At 36.5% G+C, this 24,094-nt stretch overlaps 1 protein-coding gene across 3 annotated transcripts in view; it reads left to right on the forward strand.

Moving 5' to 3' along the window:
• Window positions 1-24,094, forward strand: part of MIPOL1 (mirror-image polydactyly 1) — a 203,110-nt gene that overhangs the window by 23,243 nt on the left and 155,773 nt on the right. For all 3 annotated transcript variants that reach the window (XM_076345061.1, XM_076345060.1, XM_076345062.1), the window contains exons 2-3: window positions 11,767-11,901; window positions 13,179-13,258. In XM_076345061.1, coding sequence (XP_076201176.1) covers window positions 11,897-11,901; window positions 13,179-13,258 — 85 coding nt within the window. In that variant the 5' untranslated portion in view covers window positions 11,767-11,896. The remainder of the gene's footprint in view (window positions 1-11,766; window positions 11,902-13,178; window positions 13,259-24,094) is intronic.

Here is a 24,094-nt window from a genome sequence, read left to right on the forward strand (position 1 = left end):
CACATGTAATACAAATAACCCAGTGATGGACTTTTTTTTTTTTTTTGACTGCAATACTGTGTAATACATTTCTATGTAAAAGTGTCACTGTTTACTAATACAGGAATGTGATACTCTAAATAAAAGCAAAATTTTGTTCCAGTTGCTATAGAAATTCATTCAGACTAATCTTAAACCCCATTTATAAAGAAGTTCATAAAAATTATCTAATGTTATCCAAAATGTTTTGAAACAAAACTGTATCTCATCTGATTAAAAAAAATTATGATCGGAGCATGAGTTTGCTAGTTGTAGGGTCTCTGGAATTCTCAAATGTCTTGAGAAACAGGTTTTTAGGGAGGTGTCTATTAATGAATGTCTGAGAGTAGGTGTGTTTTTTCAACCTGTCCTGAAAGCATTGTGGAAAACCTTTTAAGTACTAAACTACCTTTTCCCTAGGTTTAGCTTTCTTTAGTGAGTATCTTCGGTAAAAACAAAAATAATCTTACATCTCAGTGAAGTTCAGTGCGGTGAGTAAATTAAACTCACTTAACTCCTTTCAGGCAGGAACAACATATTGTAATAAGCTAAGTTATGGCAAAAACTGCAGCTTTTCCATAATGCCTTTTCTCCCAAACCAGTCTGCTCAGCAGATGGACAATCCAGCTGAAGAGCTGAGTACAGTGAAATACTTCCTTTAGATAAGAAGAAAACACAAGAGGGCTGTGACTTACAGCAAGGAGTCATGAAAGCCCAACATTAAAACAAAGTTGCCTTCATTCATAATGTGTTTTAAGAAATATTCCAGAAGACTTTCTCACTTCTTTCCTCCAAGTCTGACTGTGAAATAGGAAGCTATTTAGGTGTTTTTCTAGTGCTATGATGGGGCACAGAAGCCATCCCAGTGCACATACCTAGCTTTGTCAGGTGCTCCTTCAACATGAAAGGGGAGGTAAAACTCTGGAGTCTACAAGTCTTGCAGCTTCTCAATGTCCGAGAATGTCTTCGGTGTTTTTCTGAGTATTTGAACTGTTGGCCAGATTTTCCCTTTTTTAATCTTGTGTTTTATTTATACTTCTGTAGCTATAAAGTCTTGATTTTTTTTTTTTATTTTTTATTTTTTTAGTGATGCCAAGCAGTGCAACTTGTAATGCCCAGAACATCTGACAAACAAGCCTCAAACTGTTCAGCACGATTATGTGCAAGAGAAAGCAGTCATCAAAATAAGCCTGGGTTTCAGAAGTGCTAAGGAAGGCTTTTTCCTCCTTCGTCTAATAAGTGGATTTAGAGCTCCTTTGCTCCGCCCAGGAATCACTGGTGTGGGGCCAAGATTCAGCTGCTGTCTCAGCTCTCTGCAACCTCACATAATTTCTTCTTTTCACCTCCGGTGTCAAGTGTTTGGGCAATGAAAACATTAATGTAGCTTGATGAATCAAGGAATAATGAATGCAAGATATCTGAATTTATGATGAGGTTGCAAGAAAGAAGAGAACAGCCATCTGTTTCTTGTTACAAAAAACTGAAGAGAATAATCTTGCTGAAATGGCTAGATAATCCTAGGCCTTGAATTTTTTTTTTCCATTTGTCTGTGTGGAAAGAATCTGATTTTAAGGCTCAGAACCCCTAATAAGAACTTTTTCTGTCAGTTGTGTAACCCTCAACTTATATGAACTTCTTCGTAGTTTATGTTCTCAGAGGAATTCTTTAAGGCTTCTTCACTGTAAATTACTTGCGTATTTTTGGCTGAATAATGTGCTGACTAAACGTTTAAAATGACCTTTCTTCAAAACCCAGTAAAGAAATGGTTTTTAAAAAGTAAGTATGTCCAGCTTCTTTATTCCCTGTGTTCTATATCATTATAAATGATGACAAGATTGAGGAAAGAGAATGATCTATTTATTCAAACACATATTTTAAAAAAAAAAAAAAAGCTGAACTATTTCGTTCATTGAACAAGAACAGAAATGACAGAGCTTTCATTACAGGTGATCTGACAGTTCTGGCTGTGCTTAAAGTTGTCCTGCACCTCTCTTTGGAAGACTTTTTTTTCTTTGAGTTTTCCATTGTTTGTAACTTTAACATTTTAGGTGGAGATTTTTTTTTCACAGTAGGCATTTCCTTACTACTAGGTGAAGATGGCTCTTTTTCGGTAAGTTTCAGCTGAGAGAAGGTTTTGGATATTTTCCAAACTAGTGTTAAAGGATAACTATATTGTTTTCCACAATGTAAATAAAAATATTGCAGCAGTTTCATTGGGAAGCTGGTATAGTCATGTTTTGCATTGCTTTCTTAAAATTTGGTAGGGAAATCGATCCGCTGTCAGAAATGTCTTTGATAATGTAACCGATGATCTAAACTTCTATAACTTTAGCTAATGCCTCTTTTTTCTTTTTCTTTTTTTTTTTTTTTTTTTGCTTTTGTTGTTTGTTTGTAGTTTCTCTTCCCAGCTGCCTGGTACTGATTCGGAGTCAATGGCGACTCCACTTTAATCTTGTACCTTCCTTTGTTGGTGCAAGAAAAGGAAGCAATGCAACAACTCCATGGTGCTGAATGTTTGCAGGTTTAGCCTCTTCAATTTTTAGCTTCCATTTAAATTCTGGACATTCTCAACAGACTTAATTTCACTGACTTGTCTCTGGTTCTCATTGAGTTCTGGCCCACCTCAGAATATCTGATTCTTCTGTGATGGTCCAAGACGATTTCTGGATGTGTAGCTTGCTAATTTAAATTGTACTGGCCTTCAGGTTTCTTTGATATTGCAGTAAATTTGAGGGAAGCATCTGGATTAAGTTTCTAAAAACACTAGCCTACTAATCATACCTAAATAAGCAACAGCACATGATAGGGCATGTTATATATCATACATGTTAAGCATGTTGTAAAGCACACAGCCAATGCATAGGTGCTGAAAACACCCTGAAATGTTGTTGTTAGAGTGTAACAAACATAGAATCATAGAATCGTTTAGGTTGGAAAAGACCTTTAAGATCTAGTCCAACCGTAAACCTAGCACTGCCAAGTCCACCACTAAACCATGTCCCTAAGCACCACATCTACACGTCTTTTAAATCAGGGATGGTGACTCAACCACTTCCCTGGGCAGCCTCTTCCAATGTTTAACCACTCTTTCAGTCAAGACATTTTTCCTCACTTCCAATCTAAACCTGCCCTGGCACAATCTGAGGCCGTTTCCTCTCGTCCTATCGCTTGTTACTTGGGAGAAGAGACCGACACCCACCTCGCTACAACCTCCTTTCAGGTAGTTGTAGAGAGCGATGAGGTCTCCCCTCAGCCTCCTTTTCTCCAGGCTAAACAACCCCAGTTCCCTCAGCCGCTCCTCATAAGACTTGTTCTCCAGACCCCTCACCAGCTTTGTTGCTCTTCGGACACATATCCTGAAGTGTGCCGTTCCTCTGTAACTCCCTCCACTTCTCTCTCACAAGGATGAAGTTACTACTCATAGTCAATGAAGGCACCATGTACTGGATCTAGTTGCTAGATTTAAAAAAAAATCAGAAGTTGAGGAGAGACTATATGTTTATTGAGTCAAAAAGTATGTCTGTGTTCACACCTGAGCAACGCTATATGTTCCAATGCTTTTCCTGCTGTGCGAGCGTAGTTTAGGGAGCAATTATGCTTTTAGTTAAAGGATAGCTTTCTCTTCAGATAGTCATCTAAGAAATGACAGCTTAGTTAATTCTCTTAAAAAGAACAAAACTGGCTGATCTGGAGTCAGCGTTTTATTTCTCTGCTCTTTTTAGCTTGTGAAATTTCAGGTGACATGATTCTCTTCAGCAGCTGAAGTGTACGCTGTTAAATTTGAGTGGATAAATAATTTGGGGTAGATCCAGTGCTCTGGATGTGTTGGTTTATGGCAGCAGTGGAGGTGCATTTGTGTTTTCATGCTGTTCAAAACAGTCTGACAGATATGTAACCGGTGCGGCTGTATTTCCCTGCGAGAGACCGACGGGCCCCTCTCAGTCCCCACGCACAGGACTGGGTCTTGAAAGGTTGGCACGTTTCTGACAGGCCTCTACACGTTCAGCGTTTGTGATAGTTCTTGGTCGGGCTCCAATATCTACACTGTTTGTAGCCTTTATGCTTTTTATTTTCAGTACATTTGCTGTCGGGAAAAACGGCGCTATTTGAAGGTACTTTGAGAAATGTGAGTTGGCTGGATAAACTGAGTTTCTCTGCTTCAGTGTGGTTTGTTGCCACCTTTTCTTTGCTAAGTCCCTGTTCGATCTTCCTTCTTTCTGTGAAGGCAGATGGACAATTAAATTGGAATGCGTTTGGCAGGAGAAGTATCATTTCTGCTTAATGCTATTACTTATACTAGTGGTCTATGAATCTGGCACGAAGTTACCACTTCTCATTTTTAGGGACTTATAATGTTCTGTGACTTTATTTTTGCTTTTATGATAAAATCTAGGCTAGATTTGTGGTAAAAGAAATTATGATTTGGGGATTTGGGAATTTCAAGATATTGAATATACTATACAATGAATTTTGCAAACATAAGCACTGTAGACTCAAATGTTTCTTGAGTCATTTCCATGGTTAGCTTTGGAGCTCTTTAGTCACAGTGACTTTTTCTTAAGTTTGGGGGGGCGGGGGGAGGGATTTTGTGGGGATTGAGGCAAATGCTTTCAGAAAGGCAGGTGAAATATCTGTACCAGTGGTCCAGTTTTGGTTTACTGAAGGATGGTGTACAAACTAGCATTCGACATTTGGTCTAATGCCATGTCATTCAGTCATGTAGCAAACTGGAAAAAATGGGGTGCTGAAGACAAGTAGTACTCAAAACGCTGGGCTGATGCTGCTGTTGCACTGTTTCCTCCCTGTTGGCATTCTGCCTGTCTGCCACATGGGTTGTCTTTGGTTGTGCCTCACTGCTGGTTTTTTGTTGTTTGTTCGTTTGTGGGTTTTTTTCCCCTCTGTGCTACTGTCCTACCCTGTAAAGCAGAAAGCAACCCAGAATTTAGTGTATTGTAGGAATGCTAGTTCTGGTGGTTTTGTTTTATTGCAATCCTTAGAATAACAAAATAGATAGGCAGGAAGTGACCTGTGAATATCAGCCAGTTCACAGCTCTGCTCAGAATGGGGCCATCTCCAAAGTTAGATCAGGTTGCTATATCCAGATGAGTTTTGCACATCCCCAGCAATGGAGATTCTGTAACCTCTCTGAGCAATTTGTTCAGTGACCTTCCGCACTGTGAAAAATCTCTTACCCATAACTCTCAGAGTTTTCTGTTTTACAACTTGTCTCCAAGAGAAGAATGTCTGTCTTCTCTATATTTGCTCACAAGGCAGCTAAAACCCAGTAAAATCCCCCTTTAGCCTTCTCTCCTTAAAACCAACTCAACTCTTTCAAATTCCTTTTAAGTCATGTGCTGCAGACCCCTAATCATCTTGATGGCTGTCTGCTGGACTTGCTTCAGGATATCCATAAGAGGGTCAGACTGGATACAGCACTTCAGATATGGTCTCACAAGTGCCAAATAGAGGGGGTTAATCATTTCCCTTTGTCTGCTGGCTATGATCCTGTCAACAGAGCATAGTATGCAGGTAGCCCTCGCTGCCATGAGGATGTAGTGCCGATTCTACTAAAATATTCTATTAAATATTCTTTTGGCTCCAGATAAGACAACAGCTAGTTTAAAATATATGTATTTATCCTTATCCTTAAAGGCTATGGAAATCACAATCTGGTTGCAAACTGTTTAGAAATGGAGATCTGGTTGCCTACGTGATATATAATAATTGAGTTATAAGACCAGTGAAGTGTTTACAACAAAGCTGAAGGATGGCTAAATGAATTGACTGTTCCACACTTGACCAAAGCATATCATAGTTTCATTATGAGAGTGAAAATCATGTTAATGGTAGTGTCACAGAAGAAAGCTGCTTCACAGAATTCACACCAAGATGAGAAAAGCTGGGGAAAAAAGGAGACACAGTCTTTGACAAGATCCTCTGCAGTTTTCTTTACATTTCAAAGAGGTGGTGGGCAGGGGGAGAAGGAAAAGGCATGTATTTTCAAAGAGAAGACAAAACTAAGGAAAAAGAAAAGAAAAGGATGACAAAGGACAGCTAAAAACTGGGAAAGAAGGGGACAGAGCAGGCTGAAGATTGTTTAAAATACAAACAAAGATTGTTATTTTGGTTGTTATTGGGAGAGAGAGAATATAACAGAGGGGAGAAGAGATATGGGGCTGTTGGTGATCTAATATGCACATAAAACAGTTCCTGGTATGCGTAAAGAGAAAATTGAGCCTTGAAGACACTGAACTAATAGCAGAAATTAGGGAGAAAAAATAAAGAGAAAAGTACATGTCTTTTATCCAATTAAATTTAATTCAGGAATAGGTATAACCTATTGTAAACGAGTTGAAACTGCATTTTTATGCCTTCTTTCTTGCCTTTGTCAAAAGCATCACATAGAGAATGAGCGCTCTTTGACTTAGTGTATGCCATCGTTAAAAGCATCAGATGCAAATTCTTTAATGAGAATATGAAGAAGCTGCTGCAGCAACAGAGTAAAAATGCATGAGCCCTGGTTATTGGTGTCTTTTCTGATTTATGCAGGTTAGTTGGAACCAACTGCAAATGTCTCATCTCCTTTTGGGTCAAGAACCAGTAGGGGAGAAAAGCCAGGGATTATTATGTGACTCTGCCCTCTGGGAAAATGTTTTTATCAAGCTTCCAGATAATGCAGTTACTTCTATAAACCAAAACCGTGAAGTCTTTGCAGCAGTGCTGGAGTTCTAAATTTGAAGTACTATTCATGCTGTATTCATCCACTTACAGGGTTAATCCACTTGCCTATGTTTTATATTCTTTTAAAAAGAAACAATATTTTGCATTAACTACTTGTATTTAAAAGCATATAGAAGTAATAGAATACAATAAAATAAGTAACTGTAATCAATTATCAAAGTATGTTTCATTTCACAGCTTTTAAGTATCTAACAGATGGGCGTTTTTCCACATTTGACAAATATTTGAAGGGGCTATTTCAGTTATTCTTTGACTAGTATTTTTATAATAGCCTAAAGCTAATTTTAACTTATTTGGGGTTGTCTTAGATTTCTGATTTGCCCTTGTCATGGTTTAACCCCAGCCAGCAACTAAGCTCGCTCACTCCCCCCCAGGGGGATGGGGGAGAGAATCGGAAGAGTAAAAGTGAGAAAACTCATGGGTTGAGATGAAGACAGTTTAATAGGTAAAGCAAAAGCTGTGCACACAAGCAAAGCAAACCAAGGAATTCGCAGGTGTGCAGCCATCTCCAGGAAAGCAGGGCTCCATCATGCGTAACGGTTACTTGGGAAGACAAACACCATCACTCCAAATGTTGCCCCCTTCTTTCTTTTTCCCCCAGCTTTATACACTGAGCATGATGTCACATGGTATGGAATATCCCTTTGGTCAGTTGGGGTCAGCTGTCCCGGCTGTGTCCCCTCCCAGCTTCCTGTGCACCCCCAGCCTACTCAGTGGTGGGGTGGTGTGAGAGGCAGACAAGGCCTTGACTCTGTGTAAGCACTGCTCAGCAATAATGAAAACATCCCTGTGTTATCAGCACTGTTTCCAGCACAAATCCAAAACATAGCCCCATACTAGCTACTAGGATGAAAATTAACTCTATCCCAGCCAAAACCAGGATAGCTGTAAAGTTTCTTTAAGGTAGTGAGGAAGTGTGACTCTTTTGTGGAGGAGTGTATCATTGCATCAAAACTTGGCATCCACCTGGGCTAAGAAAACTATGTTTGTTCTCTAGGGAAATGCTTCTAGAAGGTAACTGGTTTTTATGTAGCGTACCCTCCTAAATTAAGTTTTTTAGTTTAGCTTGGCCTGAGACAAAACGTTTCAGGATATTTCAGGAGATCCTGGTAATCTAATTAATCTTATGAAAATAATACTAAAATTCGTTCTTTATTTCCCTATCCATAAAGTATATGGTGTTCCCTCCCTTTCATAGCTCCATCCCTGCACTATCAGTGGCAACTGTCAACTGCATCATTAAGGGGGACAGAGACTGGCTCACTGCCGTTCCAAGGGGTGGTGGGAACTGGTGTCTTGTTCCACCAGAGGCAGAGCAGGTGGCCCTCCTTGTGGAAAAACTCTGCCAAGACCTGAGGACTTTTTGTGAAGAAGAGGTGAATTCGGTCGACACCAGCAAGCATTTGCTTCGTGTCACAGCGGCTAAGGCCATGATTCAGTAGTTGTCTTCAAAACATGTCAAGGCAAAACCAAGGAACGGGGGTTTGCAGTCATTGGGGCTCTATGTGGGAAGGGTCTCAACACAACAGCCTTTTGGTTCATGGGGAAGGGGAGTGAGTAACTGAACTCCAGCTTAGAAGAAGGACTTCCCAATCTCCTGCTCAGGGAGGGAAAGCACTGGCAGCTACAGCAGACTGTCACTAATCTAAATACCTTGGGTTAACATCACTGGTCAGATGGTTGAAAGTTGATGTTACTGTGGAGTGCTCCCTTGTGTAATATATATTCTGCAGACAGTCTGAAGGTTTTTTCTTCTGAAAGTGGAAATACCGCCACAGCTGTAATAAAAGTTCTTCAGAACTGCATAAGTAAAGCACTGTATTCTTCCTACCTTGCAGATGTATGTTATTTTTATATACCTCTTGTTTTTCTTTAATTCCTATTAAGTGTTTGTGTTGATGAGTAATTAGAACCAGGACTGGAATGCCATCCTTTTGAATAAGCCATTATTTTGTTTAGATTTTTTTTCTCCTAAAATCCATTCATGTTTCAAGGTACTGGAAGGCAAAATATTTTTATGGCCATTTTTGCAGAACATATCTCTGAATGAATGAGGAAGTAGTAATTTTAGTTAGCACTATATAAAAAAAAAAGTGAAGGCAGTGCAATGAGCTTAGTATTCCATTTTTATCTGTCATAGATGTAACTAATTCAAACATACAAGCATGGGAAGAAGTTGGCAGTTTGAAACTGTGACTGCATGAGTCTCGTAGGATAATGTTAAAATTTCCTGTGTGCTTCGATTTGACATTCTTTAGAAAAGGGTTGTTTTCGCTGAAGTATAACCAATTAAAAGTTAATGCTGTTTTTCACTGGGCACCCATGCTACACTAGAATGTTCACGTATTTCATGTGTATGCTTATGTAATTAAGCATCCACTAATTTCTTTCTCTTTGGGAAATATTTCTGCAAATGAAGTCAATAAATGAAGAGTTAAGATCATATCATCTGTTGTTTAAGGTAAGCATAAGGGCAGACATTATTATTTTAAATTCTTAATCCCTTGTTCTGTGAAGTATTGATGTTTTCATTGGAGTTAAAATATGTTGCATGTTTACAGAAAGTCTGAAATCTCAATATGTGGTCCTATCAATTTTAATTATTTGAATCATTAGAACCTCTAATTTTTTGCTTAACGGTACACAAATGTACCATTGACTCTGTTTTTTAAGGTTTTTTCCAGTTTAATGTCTGAATCCAAATTCATAAAGAGTTGGAAAAATGAGATGTCTGAGCTATAGGATTCACAGGGATTTTATATGAAGCCTATTTAATCAGGATAACACTGTTATTAATATTCATAAAGTCAGCTGGAACACAAATGACAGACTATGGAGCCTAAAATTTTTTACTTGTGAATTTATTAAAAGCAGCTTAAAAAATTAATGGAATTTAAGTAAAGTTGGCGAAAATGAAAATCTTATGTTAGCAGAAAAAATCTTTATTAGAACTTTCTCTAAGACCATCTTGCATTGATATCTCTGACAGATTTCATTGGTACTTAAAGAAGAAAGATGCATGAATGGTCATTTAAAAGGATTTAAACACATTGGCACATTAATTTTTACATGAATAATAAGTAGTTTCCAAAAGCAATTAACTTACAGTGTACAAGATTTGAATAGAAAAATAGGACTGTGACATCAAAGGGCAAAGCAAATGTGCTGTACATTTTAAACTTTTCATAATACGACTTCTTAAAATGATTTATTTCCTTTCCACAATAGGTAAAGTAACAGTGAAGGTATTTGTGTACAGCTTGGGTTTGTTTTGAAATACAAGAGATCTGGAACAAAGAAATATTTTGATGCCAAAGTGCTATTGGTAAAGAACAGTTTCAGGCTTTTACAGTGATCAGGTGCTTTTGAATTGAGCTTTTTTACAGTCAATTTCTGTGTGTGGAAAATAGTCATATACTGACCACAGTGTATGATTTTTTGCCCATGCTGCTATATGCAGCACTGGGAAGCATTTGTTATTTCTGCAGAAGTAACCTTTCTAGAAATAGGTAGATCTGGGATTTCTTTCATTAGTAGGAAGATGCTGGTTAATTTATATTCATATCTGTAGGTAGTTTTTTACTTAAATATTCAGTGTGAATTTTACGTGACTATTGCATATTATAGTCAACAGATTGGGACAATTTTTTTTTTTAGCTTTCTATGCATGCTGTTCAAGTAGTAGTCTTAACACTAACGCAGATTGAATAAATAGGTAGTGAGTAAGGAAATCAGTATTTAAAATTAACTCCAGATTTTGGGTTACAGTTTCATTTTGCATTTTCCCTTTTGTCTCGGTCTGCCAGTATACTTTATTTTAATCTCCAGCTTTAATTTCTTTTGATTAATAATTTGACAGATTGATTATTAACAGATTGTCTTCAAATGAAAGTAAAGAACAGCTTTTTAATAATTGTATTTAATTTTTCTGATGATTCCTTCTGGGAAAATCTTCATGGCCAGCTTCTGATTATTGTTGATGCGGCGAAGTTTAACACTGTTTGAATAATGATGATTCAATAAGTTTTGGTTCTAGAAATACCTTATGTTCAAAGTACCTACTGTAAAGGTACATCTTGAATGGTATGTAAGTGTTGTGCATAAGTTAGATACCTGTTGCAGCGTTTGTGTTCAGAACAACTGATTTACATACTTAGTGTATGGAATATTTTGTCGTTCTATTTACTAACATTTTTATTTCTAATAATAGGGAAAGTATACTGCAAACCCTAGGGAGCCCCAAAAGGTCTTTCTGTTTGACTTTGACCGATAGGTTGCCTTAATCTGATATCAACAATATTTTTATTTTCTGTATGTGTAAACCAGAAAATTCCTATTAATTAGCAGGACATATTTCACCTATGAAGACAAAGTCTGTAAAATGAGCCTCTTGACTTCTGTCTCCAGTTATTCCCAGCTATAGTCTATTATTTCCAGGAGAGGGCAGCATTTTCCTATATCAGGTACACGAAGGCACATGCCCTGCTTAGACTGTCAATGTTTCTTGTAATTACTCCCAGTATATTTGTTGCTTGCTTATGAATTAACTTGCATTTATGGAACTAAATCATTCCAATCATTTAATTACACCTGAGGAGCTGAACTATAATTGCTTGCTTCCAACTAGGATCTGATATGGCTTGAGCAGTATTAATTTGGTGTTTACTTTTCTGAGTGCTAAAAGCATTAAAATGATTGTGCAATGGGATTACATTTTACTAATTGCTGGCATTCATTAGCTGGGTAAATGGCGAGGAAGAATGACTGTATATTGTGGAGGGATAAAATTATGGTTTTAAATAGTATATTACTAGGCGCATTAAGGCCCTAAGACATGTTTTAAAATACTCCAGAGGTTATTAAATACCGTATTTTCTTCATGTCTTGCTATATGAATATCTTATTAAAATACTGCAATTATTATGAACCTTTTTGTGCAATATGCAGGGAAATGGCTTCATTGACAGAAACCTATTTCTTGATATTAATAACCTTCTATATTTTCAGCTAATCCAAAAGTAAATGAGGAACTTAGGAAAAGATTGCCAACTCCAAATCAACACAGTTACACAGAATTGAAAAAGAAGCGTACAGCTTCATTTGAGGGACTCCTGTAAGGAACTCAGTGTTCTGCGATATGAGGTGAAGTTGTTATTTTTTGTTAAGACCTAAGCACATCAAATCATACACATTTTTTTTTCTCATGCACATTTATAGTTAACAACAAATATGAGCTAAATATGTATTTCTTGAATGCTTAATGTAAGTGTTAGTGTTGAGTCTTAAGTGTTTGCACAATTATTTTACTTTTTTATAATCTCAAAAATAAAAATGAAAACATCTGCCTTTTTGCTGTTGTGTAGGAAAAGAATGTCTTCTGCTGCTTTATTAGTTAGAACATATGTCTTGGTATAATATGCTCGAATTTTAAAATGTGTACTTAATTTTTTTTTTTTTTTAACTCTTACATTTATCAGTACAATGACAACTCTCTGGGTATTTTCATGATCCAGCCACTGCCTCTTCAAGGCTTATGTTGTATCTTTTTAATAAATGTAGAAAAAACATAGGAGAGAAAACATACAAATTAAGCACAACTACATAGTTAAAGATGAAAAACTGTCCTTTGTACAACACATTTTAAAAGAGGTGCTTGAGTGAATAATAAAATTTGTGGTAAGCTTACTATATTAGCAAGATTACGAATTTATTTAGATTTCCTTGAGATATAGAATATAGTTGAATTTTTAACATATAAGAGAGCATATATTTTAATACTCGGAATGTTACCTGATAAGCATAACATTTTACTGGAGGTCTTATTTTTGAGTATTGAGGGTTGTTTCTTGAAGATCTTTGATTATATGAAATACTGCAACTGTGTAATTAACTGTAGAGTCTGAAGCAATATGTATGCAAATATTAGGATGGATTATGTAGCTGTTTAGAAAAGCGTGCAAATTCAGGGTTGGAGTGGTCATGGGCCACTTTACCTGTATTTTATCCAGGAAATTTAAGCAGGAGAAAGAATGTTGTAAAGTGAAGCACATACCACCATCCGTAATAATTACCAAAGTGAGCAGTCTCATTGCCTCTAGCGGGACCACTGAGCGTGATTTGGGCTGTGCTCAGTAGCATGTACTTCCAAGACCAGACTCTAGAACAAGAAGAGAAACTAATAAATTTTTCAACATGCAATAGAAAGCTGAACCAAACCATTATAAAAATTAGATGTGTGAAGAAAAAATATTTTACTGAGAAATATAATTTAGCACTGACTGTTAAAGTACACAGGCTTTATTGTCCTGTTATAAATATTTTTGGATCATTTGTCTTGTAAATTTTCTGTCAAATGACGGCAAAGTATAGGTGTGTTATATTGTTTCAAGTTTATTTATCTAGAGTTTGCTTTATTTTAGCTCTAAAATTGTCAAGGGAAAACTGGACTCAGTGCCAGATCAAACAAGTTCAGAAGAACAAATGGAGAACTGGTCAAAAGGTAAGGACTTTTAAGATATTAATAAGGAACCTCAGGTGTTGTACCAGTGCTAGGCAGTGACTGGAATGTATTTGTTCTTGCCGATATATGACTGACTTTGGAAGAAAAAAAAAAACCCACAGCCACACACTGCCTCTTAAAAATATTTGGGGTAACAGGAGAGCAGCTACAGGAATGTAAATCATCAGCTTTATTTTTATTTTCTGGGTTATTGAAAATGTTTATGTATAACTTTGAGAAGTCTTATTTAAATTCTTAGTCTGTACATTGCACTTTACTTTCCAACCTTTTTTCCTTAATGGGTTAACAACAAATCTGAAGTTTGTCTTAAAGTAACTTTCTTGGCTATTCACGCCTGACTAGAGTATGATTAAGCCATCTACTAATATTAACGAGTTTCTCATTATTACCTCAACCGAATATAGACAGTAAGGTAGGCTTGGAGGTAGAGGGAGCCTTGGTTAATTTGGAACTTCCATGGTTCATGGAGTTTTCATCTTCATCAGGATGGAAGGATCTTTTTGTATTTGGATGACCAAAATTTTGCTCTCGGATACATTCTTCTATGTTTCATAGCATAAACTTAAAAAAAAAAAAAAAAAAAGAAAGAAAGAAAGAAAGGAAAAAAAGAAGCACTGAGTTTGAGAGCACATAACTGACTGACTGACTTTACAGCAGAGAATTGTCGGAAAGTGGCTTGTGACTAGATAATAATGTGTAGATTGAAGAAAGGGAAAGACACCGGAAGCAGACCTTCAGTACATCATAAAAGGGTGGATTTTTTTCCAGTGGCTATGTGTAGGTTAAAAAAAAAAATGGAATAGGTGTGTCAACTTCAAAGATGCCTCCTGTATCAGAGCCTGATAGCATCTTGTGTATTTCCTTTTTTTGAATTTTATACTATGTATTCTTTCTCAAAAGATAATAAATGTCAAGTTTCTCATGAGGGGTCTGGTGTTTAGAAGAAAGAAGAAATACTCTGTCTTGGAGATGATGCATTTCTTACATATGTAAAGGAATTTCTATCTATATTATTGTGTAAAATAAACTACTTGTAGATCCCTTTTAATTCATGGAATTTTGAGCTATTACTGAGTGAAGTTAAAAATGGTTTTGAATCATATACTCTGAAAACAAAAATAGTCATGGTGGAGTAACATAGTGGAGAATTGTATTCTGACAACTTATACTTTAAATATGTAATGGCTTAATGAGATTTAGTATTTTTAGACCTTTAGGGGTCAGCATACCCTAAGAATGGTTCAAAAGGTTAACCTTTCCAAAGTAGACAAGTGGATACCATAAACCGATTCTCTGTGAAGTATTTTCTGTCTAATTGCAAGAAATGGCGTTCTGCTGCTGCTCACAGGTACTTTAAAAACTGGGTAGTTACTGAGTTTCATGTGCATTATTTTTCTGACGCATTAAGTTAATATTTTGTGCTGTTTAGAAAGCTATTTCTTCCAAGCTAACACTTAACGTATTTGTGTATCCAATAGAAGTTGTTATATAGACAAAAGTAAAATTGATAGACTTTTTTTAGATCAATCATTAATAAGTCATGTAATTCTTTATGCTTTTTCTCCTAGGGAAGTTAAAAAAGGGATTATGGGTAAATCTTATGTCATCATACTAGTTTGGATGAGGAATTTTTTTTTCTTAGAATTTTATTTAGGTATTAACAATTAAATTATGTTTTGGTTATTAACAATTAAATTACATTTTCGTATCATAAAGATAATAGATAAATTACAGCAACATAATGTTCAATATGTACCCTTGGTAGACATTCTGGTGCATTTTCTCATTGAACTACTTAAAGCAACTTTTAATCTTCTGTTTAAACGTCTGTGTTGAAGTGTGCACCATTTTGTGTTCCACTTGCTTTGTCATCTGTGATATCTTTCCTTTTTGCGGCTGGTACTGTACTGTATCTAGTTGTTCCTTGCTTGTAACTTGGAAGTTTAAAATCTGTTTTTAGGATAACCCTTTAATGATTTATTCAAATATTATTTTTTTAATAACATACCGAAATATTGGAGATTAAATTATTTGTCAAAAAACAAGGATGGTAAAGCACATCTGAGATTAAATTCAGCTGACTAGATGAAAATTCAGTCAAGCAATGAGAATTTTAAAAAAACAGCAAAAATGTTAGGTGCAGAGAAGTGGTAGGTTTATGGCGGTTATGTGGGATAATATGTAACCTGTTAATAGATGTTATAAAATAAAATACTTGAAAGAAAGGTAGGGTTTAAGAAGAGTATTTCTGAAGTGTTTGATAGTTGAGATTTTCTTTTTAATTTTCCGTGTCGTTTGGAATATAATATGCCTGTCTGGATTGAAGACATTTGTCTGTCTCTGTTCTGGTATATCAGGAAGAGTTAAAGGTCTATGTGCAAGGCTTATTATTTTGGGTATCTAATTTAAATGTACTGTTTATCTCTACAGCACCTAGTTTTTAACAGGAGGATAGTGACTTTTTTAATGTCTCTCTAAGAATACTTGAGAGAATGTATCAGACCAGGCAGCAGACCAGTGAAGACTGTGTAATTTCCAAATGAAAAATATTCAGGATCCAAGCTAGAAAGCCTAGGATGGTAGTCCATTATAAAAATAAATTTATATTGGCAAATAGGTGCATGTCTTTGAATTGCAGTGGCGGGGGTGGGAGGGAAGCACACTGCACCTGTGTAGAGTTGTTACTTTAGCAGGGTTTACATGCATGATGAAAACTGCCCAAAGACTAATACTGTGAAAACACAAGACGGAACCTTAAATTGGGTGCTTTTCATACTTACATATACATTCAGGACTTGATATGTCAATTTTCCAAAAGAGTTAGCAGGATAGGAAAGTGGTGAGTGTGCAAACAGTGGAGTTAAATTTGTGTCTCATTTGACTCATATCATACTGTGTTTGAATGGGTGCAGCTATACTTGTTCTGTATTATATAGTCTTTCACTGTTGATGTTTTTGCTTGTGTCATATTTCTGAGCATCTACGATTTTTAAGGACAGGGCAGAAATTAGGCGAAGTCTTAGAATATCAGGTACTGTTTGGTCTGTTTTGACAACAAAATTATAATTTTGCTGACTCCAAAATGAAAATCATTGTGTAATTATTGTTTGGAATTCCCTAAAACAAGGTAATAGGTTGATTATTTTAATAGCAAAGTGCTTTGCTTCCTTAAAAGGTGGTTATTATATTTTTCAAGCATAGTAACAAATATATTTCTAAAACACTATTTAAAGCACATACTGAAATGTAAGTCAATGAACCAATTTCACCTGTAAGAATTTGATGTCAACTCTTAGTTATGATCCATATAGACACTTTCACTGTAACTTGTTATCCTTCAAAAGAATGTTTGTGCTGCTTGTAAATACTTCAGAATTGCATGTCTGGAAACTGTAGTTCAGAGGAGACTCTAGCTTTAAAGAAACGTGATAATGTAGATTGGAACAGAACTGCAGAATAAGCTTGTGCAGGGAAATTTGAAAAGTAAGTGTTTTATCTGGCGGTGAGCTGTTGTTTTCCAGTCTTGCTCCCTTCAGGAAGAATAGAAGAGAAAACAGATATGCAAACCTAATGAACAAGTTATGTATATACAGCTGCTCAGACACAAGTGCATGTGATAAGCTTACGTGTAGACAGTTGTCTTAATTGCATTGTGTGTTTGTGCATGCATTGGTCTTGCATGAATATATGGTGCTTACTGTCAAGAATCTGGCCACAGCTTTCCTTGTATTGTCATGGTCATGACATGTATATGCCAGTGTATTGCTTACAAAACTGTTTTTTAGTTCTTTTGCTGTGTCGTGAATAATATTCGGGAAATAAAACCTCTCTAGAAATATTTTTGCATTTATTTACTCCCATTTATAAATTCCATTAATTGTCAGCCATCCCTTTTGCATTCATGGTAATTGAGGCAATGTACAGTCATGCATAGGTTAAGTAAAATGAATCATCTTTTTTTGCTAACTTCCTAGAAATGAAACTCCTGTTCCTCACCATGTATTTGTAGACTATCTTATTAGAAGAAGTAAGTTTTTCTAGTTGTGTAATGATTTTAATGTACTTTTTTGTGGGTTTGGTTTTGTAATAGTAATTACAAGGACTTTTTGTCTGGAATTACTATTGTGTGACTTTAACACACACACTAACACACATATACACACACAAAGATGAAGGGGTAAAGAAAGCTGTGAGAGTAATGTGGTGGTGTAAAGATTTTTCATCTGGCACTAGTTGTGTCAAAAAGCAACTAATTATGAAGGTGCTGCTTCCCCTTTCTCCAGAATACATCCATTACAGCTATAAACACTCTAAAGGAAATCTGAAGCCCTTCTTCGAAGGCTGTAGTAGAGGCAGAATAAACCATACTTTTCATATCGAAGTCTGTTTCTTTTACATGCCTCAACAGGAGATACTGTGAGACTGTTCTTCCTCTCCTTCCCTCTTTTAGCAATAAGGAATGCTGTTTACCTGGGAAAGAAAGAAGACCTGGATATTGCATGGGTGTGTATGCAGAAGAATCTACGTGATATGCAGAGAGGCAGAGTCCTCTTCACGCACGTGGCTCAATTGATTAGTGTCTTCCATGTGTGCTGTGCTTTCAGCATCGAACTTGCTGTGTGCTAGCTGTCAGAGATCCCTTTGCAAAGTGGCAAGGGTAGTTACAGGTTTCTCTGCACAGTATAGGAGGCAGAAGAGAGATTGAGAGAATGATCTTGCATGAGTCAACCATAGGAAGAGTGGCTAGTAACTGAGCAACACTAAGTATGGAAAATGAAGAAAACATCTTGCATGGAAAAAGAGGGAATAGTGTGCCGTGACTAAACAGATGAAAAGGAGCTAATGAAAACTGAAAAATCATCAAATACTGTCTGGTCTTTCATGTAAATATAATCACTCTTTCATGTGTATAAATTCTCATGTCTCCTTTTTCCATCCCATTTCTTTCCTTGTACATTTTGAATGGTTAAATACAGTGCATTTCTGGCCAGGCTGCATGCAGAAAGACTCCTCATCAGAAGCACAATTAAGTATCTGGTATCTGCCTGACTCATTGGAGTGTGGTGAATATGATTTTGTTAGACCCTTCACAGTACACTGAAAATGTGTAGTGCCTTATCTGCACCGAGTATTGCAAGCACTAAAGATGGAGAGAATGCACACCTTGAAGTATTGCACTTTGAATCGCTTAAGTGTTTAAAGTATGAGTGCAGCTAACTTCAGAATGCCTTGAAATGTGCTTCAGGGAGAGCAGCACTTATTACCATAGTAATTTTTATGTAGTGCTTTGGAAGGAGCTTTAGAAGACCTAGCACAAGTGCAAGAGGAACTTGGTTATTTTCTTCCTTAGAAACCTTCACTGCTTCTAGTTTAATAACAACTAGAATGAAGCTTAAGTTCAGAGCAAAGACGTAACAAAAAAATTCATTACAAAAAGGTTCTCCGGGGAATGCATTGGAGACTCTTATCTGAGAGTTCACCTGCATCTTTAGTAGACCATTTACTCAGAGTAAAGGGTGCGTGGGCAAGGTGTCTTACTGGCACTTTATGCAGAGTGACCTTTCTTTTATGTCGGACACTTAAAATGACAATATTTTTCTTCACTTCTAAAGCTGTAGTTTTCTGGGATTTTGTTTAGAACTCTAATTCAGCAAAGCCTTAGTTGTTTGTTTGCGGTAGGGGAGGTTGAGTACATTTGGATAAGAGAATTTTCACTATAATTAATGGGCATCAGGAAACATGACCCTGCCTAGATAAAAGGGAGTTCTGGATCATTAAGATTTAGATAATGAAAGGGGTTATACGTGAAAAGCAATTGTCTGGTATGACAATAGCAAAAGAAAAATGGGATGGGAGCGTTTACTTTGTTTTTAGCTGGTTTAGAAAACATAAACACAGCATGCTTAGTAAAACTCTAGCAGACACTATGTTTGGAAATTATGTAATAACTCCATATAGGCTGTAATGATATCCTGAAACCCTGTATTTAAACTAACCTGAATTACAATGAGAGATAAACAGAATATTTACCCATCCCTTATGAGCTGCTGCTGATATGTAAATTTATTCTTCTACTTTGCACAAATATACTTTTGAGCTACTGCTTAAACACTTCAAGGTCCTTAGCCAAACAGTTTTAATGATGCCTCCAATATTATGAAAGTGTGACATTTGATGAATGCCTCGTATAGTTGTGATATCGGGGAAAGTGTAAACAAAAAACGCACATCAAGTCATCGTGCAACACCTAGATAATTTATAATTTTACTGTTTATATCCATCTTGACATTTTTTATCTGCCAAAGGCAGGTTTCATTTGGAATCTTAATCTGAGATTTATTTGGTGGATCTGGAAATCATAGCTAGAGTTCCCACAGGAAATGGTCCATCTACCAACAGATTAAATGGCAGTCCTGCAGTTGTTAAGGGAGCTCTGCATTTAACACACATGCATACTCATTCAGTCAGCACTGTGGAGAAAAATTAAAGTAGTAACCCAGGTTTAGGAACAATGTAGCTAAAAAGTCCCATATTTGCTGAATGACAAAGGGTTATATAGCAGCATTTCATTTTATTATTCGTGCTTGAATTTCTTGTTTGCTTTGTTGAGTCTGCTGACGAATACTAATAAATGCCTGCAACAATCCAGACGAGAGATGCCTGGCAACAAAGCTATGCGGTGGACCTCCCTGATCTTCTCCAGTTCACAACCTGACCTTTTGAAAAATTGGCTGGGCTAAGCTGCAGAATTTGGGTGTAATGGTTATTGTTAACTCCAGCTTTAGGATTTATTAATTTGTGTGATCAAGACTTACCTATACTTCAAAGTTTCAAAAGACCAAACACAATCATCCATCCATTAGAACTAACATTGTGTTTCAGTGAATCCCACTTAGTATCTGCCTAGAGATTCTGCTGTTTTGATGCATTCGGAATATAAAAATGCTTTTTCAAGTGTGAGACCAATCCAATGAAAATCTGGTGTCTTCTCAGAGACTAATATTTTAAAATAACAATGTGTTAATGAATTGCAAACGGAGAGTGGAATGCCAAAGGAAATGTCTGATATTTACACATTAATAAATGCATCACGATTAACTGCAGTGAATACCGAAATAATGATTGGCTGCATATTTTAAAGACTTAGAAGTGTTTTTTCTATTTTAAATATTCACTGGTTTGTACACAATTGCTGTTTAGATGCAAAATAGGAGGGCAAAAGACTTAGTGAGAGAGACAGGCAAGGGAAACATCATTACTAAAATAATCAGAATCCTCGGAGAATTGTAAAAAATTGCCTTTGCCAGAATAACTCCAACTGTTCTTAATCTCCTTCTCGATTTATTTCTTTATGAAGGGTGTTGCCAGGGTTCCACGCAAGTACAGGTGAATAAAGAAGCATTCAAAGTAACACAGATGTCCCCCTGCTTAAATTGCTAACACAGAATGAATTCACTGTTCTCTTTAGATTCCTTTAAGGAATAAAAAAATGAACCATTAAACTTCTGAGTTTTGTCTGTATTTTAGCAGACAAAATATTTTCAAGCCTCTTTTTTTGTGTGTGTGTATGTGTCATGGGATATAGAGCAAACGAAGACATTAATGCAAAATATAACTTAGGTTATTCTTACTTCATTTGAAGAAAACTTTCTCAATAAAGTTCCAGTAAGAATATGTTGTTCTCTTTGATCGTGATTTTGGACAACTTAAATGCTTAGCTGTAGCCGGAGATTGAGCATTTGAATTGCATTGTTCTGTTAACCTGACTGACTTCTAAAACAGTTTTAATTGTTCGGAAGTTTTCTGTATTAGAACGACAGTCAATGTAAAAAAAAAAAAAATTATTTCATTTCTTCTTCCTACTACTGAAATTACACGAAGTTTGTATATACTGTACACTGCACGTCTGTCTTCTAATATAGAAATACTGTAGTCTGTCACGTGAATGAAAATTACCATCATAAAAGAGTGTGGAAGGATAGCAATCTAGTTACCTGAAATTTCTCTTAATTTTTTGATTGTGTAAATGTTACTTTATCATTCATGAGTAAAAATGGTATTTTTTTCTTGAAGTCCAATTGAAATGAGTTGCTAAAGCCTCTCTGACAGAAGAGAGAAGAATTTGAGGTCTCTGAGGAGGAAACAGGAGCAGGAAGGGCTGCTAGTGAGGTAGCACAGGCTCCCAAGATACAGCATGGATAGAGTGCCTTGGACTTCTGCAGTTTTACTTCTGCCATGGCTTGCTCAATGACCTCGATCCAGTTACTTCATTATTGTGTGCCTCAATCTTGATGGCTTTAAAATGACTATCACAGTGCTTATGCATCCCTTATAAAATATCTGTGAGAGTTTCCAGAAAACATTGTTTTCAAGGCTTATTTCAGTGAACCTCTGTCATTTGTTTCTTAAAATAAGAGCAGATATCCTAGCTCAGTGTAAAATCCGTGACCTTTCTGAGTAAGAGTTACTTAAAAGTAAGTTGATAGTCCTCATTCTTCTGAGTTGACCCATGGTGCTCTCAGCAGGACCCACAGTTATGTATCGTTGGGGCACTGAGTGTACAATGCATCTACGTGGTGATTTCCTCTTCGTTACTGCCAAGGGCTTGGCTGGTTATGTGCAGCATTTTGGCTGGGCAGAGCACTGAGAAATAAAAGGAATTAGCTTTGTATTACAAAACTACTCTGAGCTCAGTCTTCACTTGTTATCAGGTTCCTGTGACTGCCATTCTGCTGTGCTGCAGAAGTGATTTAGTGAGATCTTAGAGTCCTACTGAATAATCATCTTAAAGTTTGCCCAGTTTTCTTTAAACATTAGAAAAAGTGTGTCATGAAGGGACAACCATTTGCTGTTAGCTGCAGGTTATTGGTTCTCAGTGTACTACACTGCACTGAAGGGGCCTAAATAATTGCTAACATAAGTAAATCTGTAGTAAGTCCAAAGATGAGTAAAGCTGCACTTTTTCTTGTTTATTTGTTTTGGAGAAAATGTGTATTGACCTTGTACTTTTTGTACGGAGCTTTTTTAATTATTTTCCAGAAACAGGAATTACTTTCTTCTTCAAAATGAAGTGCAGCATCTTTTCTTGGGATTAACTCTGAAAACTTGTTTGCAGATTGTGGGAAAGATAAAATAGTGAGGAAAAAGTTGAAAATAATGAACACCCTTTGAGATATGCATGTAAATCATGTATGTTGCATCTGTGTCAACTCAAATACAAATGAAAAAGGAAATAACAGGCATTCTGAAAATGCATAAAACCTAAACCAACTCTTTTCTTTCCACTTATGCCAGGCAATGGGATCAGATTTCTTCCAGCAGCATCATTTTCTTTCTTTGCATATTTATGCCTATAAAATCCTTTAATTTTGGTTTCCCATTCATTTTCAGGATTTATGCATTTTAATCATTCAGTAAGGGGTGAACTGTTGAGCAATCTTTCATAGTCATTCTGTCTGGTAGAAGTTCCAGTAGTTATACAGCTGAGTGAATGAATGTTTGTCTTTGACAAAAAGGCTGGCTCATCATTTTCAGCTCATGAAGGAATATTTGGCCATAGTACTAATTTCATTTGCATAGCTTGAAAAGTTAGTGGCTATCAGGTTCAAGTTTTCCGTTAGACTTAAATATTTAATTTCTATTTATTTATTATATATATATAAGAATTCAAGTCCAGTGGCATTAAATGTTATGAACTTAAGACAATTCCATAATCCATTTTTCACATGAAGCTATTAGAAATTGCTTTTTATTAATGCAGCAACTGTCTTGTTCTAACAGCTTGTTAGAACACTTGCAGGTGTGCGTGTGTTGTCATACACACATGCCCAAAAATTATCTTTTCAGAAATGTTTGTAATATTGTTAATGTACAAAAAATCTAGATAATTTGAAAGTCAATAATAAAGCATAGCAATTAGTCTAGTGAAAATAGAAAGAAGGTGAAGTTCTCGAGTACTGCTCTTAAGCTTGACAGTTATTGCAGCGAGTTGAGGTAGATGTGTGGTTTGCAGGTAGGGACAAGAGCAAGTATTTTTAAACTGTAGTAAGTGTGTCCTTTTATTCCAGTGGGAATAGGTTAGTTTGGTATAGGGGTGGGGTGGCTCTTTGCTTTGATAGTTTTGTTGAATAGTGAATATTCCCTCTTGGTGTTTGAAATTCAAAGTTTTTGGTATTGTACAAATGGAAAAAAACCCCGCAGAAATTGAAGCTGCGTTGTTGTTTAGACTGAGGAAAAAAAATACATGATTAACAGTAAATTAGAGTTGGTCAGTCACTGAATTTTTGGGGCCTTTTAGTAACTGAGGTTGCAGTTAGTTCCTCAAATGTAGCACAATGTTTTGTTCTGCATTTTTTCCAAATGTTTTTAATCTGACAGTGTCACGTAGGAAGAGTAAGCTACTGAGTGTGCGGTCAGCTTTGCTCACCCTCCCAGAGTGTGTATGTTTCATTCTCTTCCTTCCTGGTTTTGCTCTTTTTCCTATTCTGCCTCTTATTGCCATCCCTCTAGGGGTTCATTCATGCAGTCTTTTGCAGGCAGATGAGGACATGCTTTGTCTGTGCTACAGACCAGCTTAAAACAAATACTAGGAAGCTATAGGTAGCCAGCAGTAAGTACTATTACACTCGAAGCTGGTTTGGAGCACCAACAAGGGCTTCCGATGTCCCCATAATCATCTGCAGGCAGATGTGTAGCCAGCCGTGTATTTTGCAGTGCTGTGTGCGTGTTCCATTGGGTTTTGTTTGTTTTCCTTTATTGTTACTCCTCAGAGATCCCCTGCAAACCTCGGAGCTGATCAGCACGGTTTGGCATGTT

This window comes from Aptenodytes patagonicus, chromosome 7, assembly GCF_965638725.1.
Source record: "Aptenodytes patagonicus chromosome 7, bAptPat1.pri.cur, whole genome shotgun sequence".
Taxonomy (NCBI): Eukaryota; Metazoa; Chordata; class Aves; order Sphenisciformes; family Spheniscidae; genus Aptenodytes; species Aptenodytes patagonicus.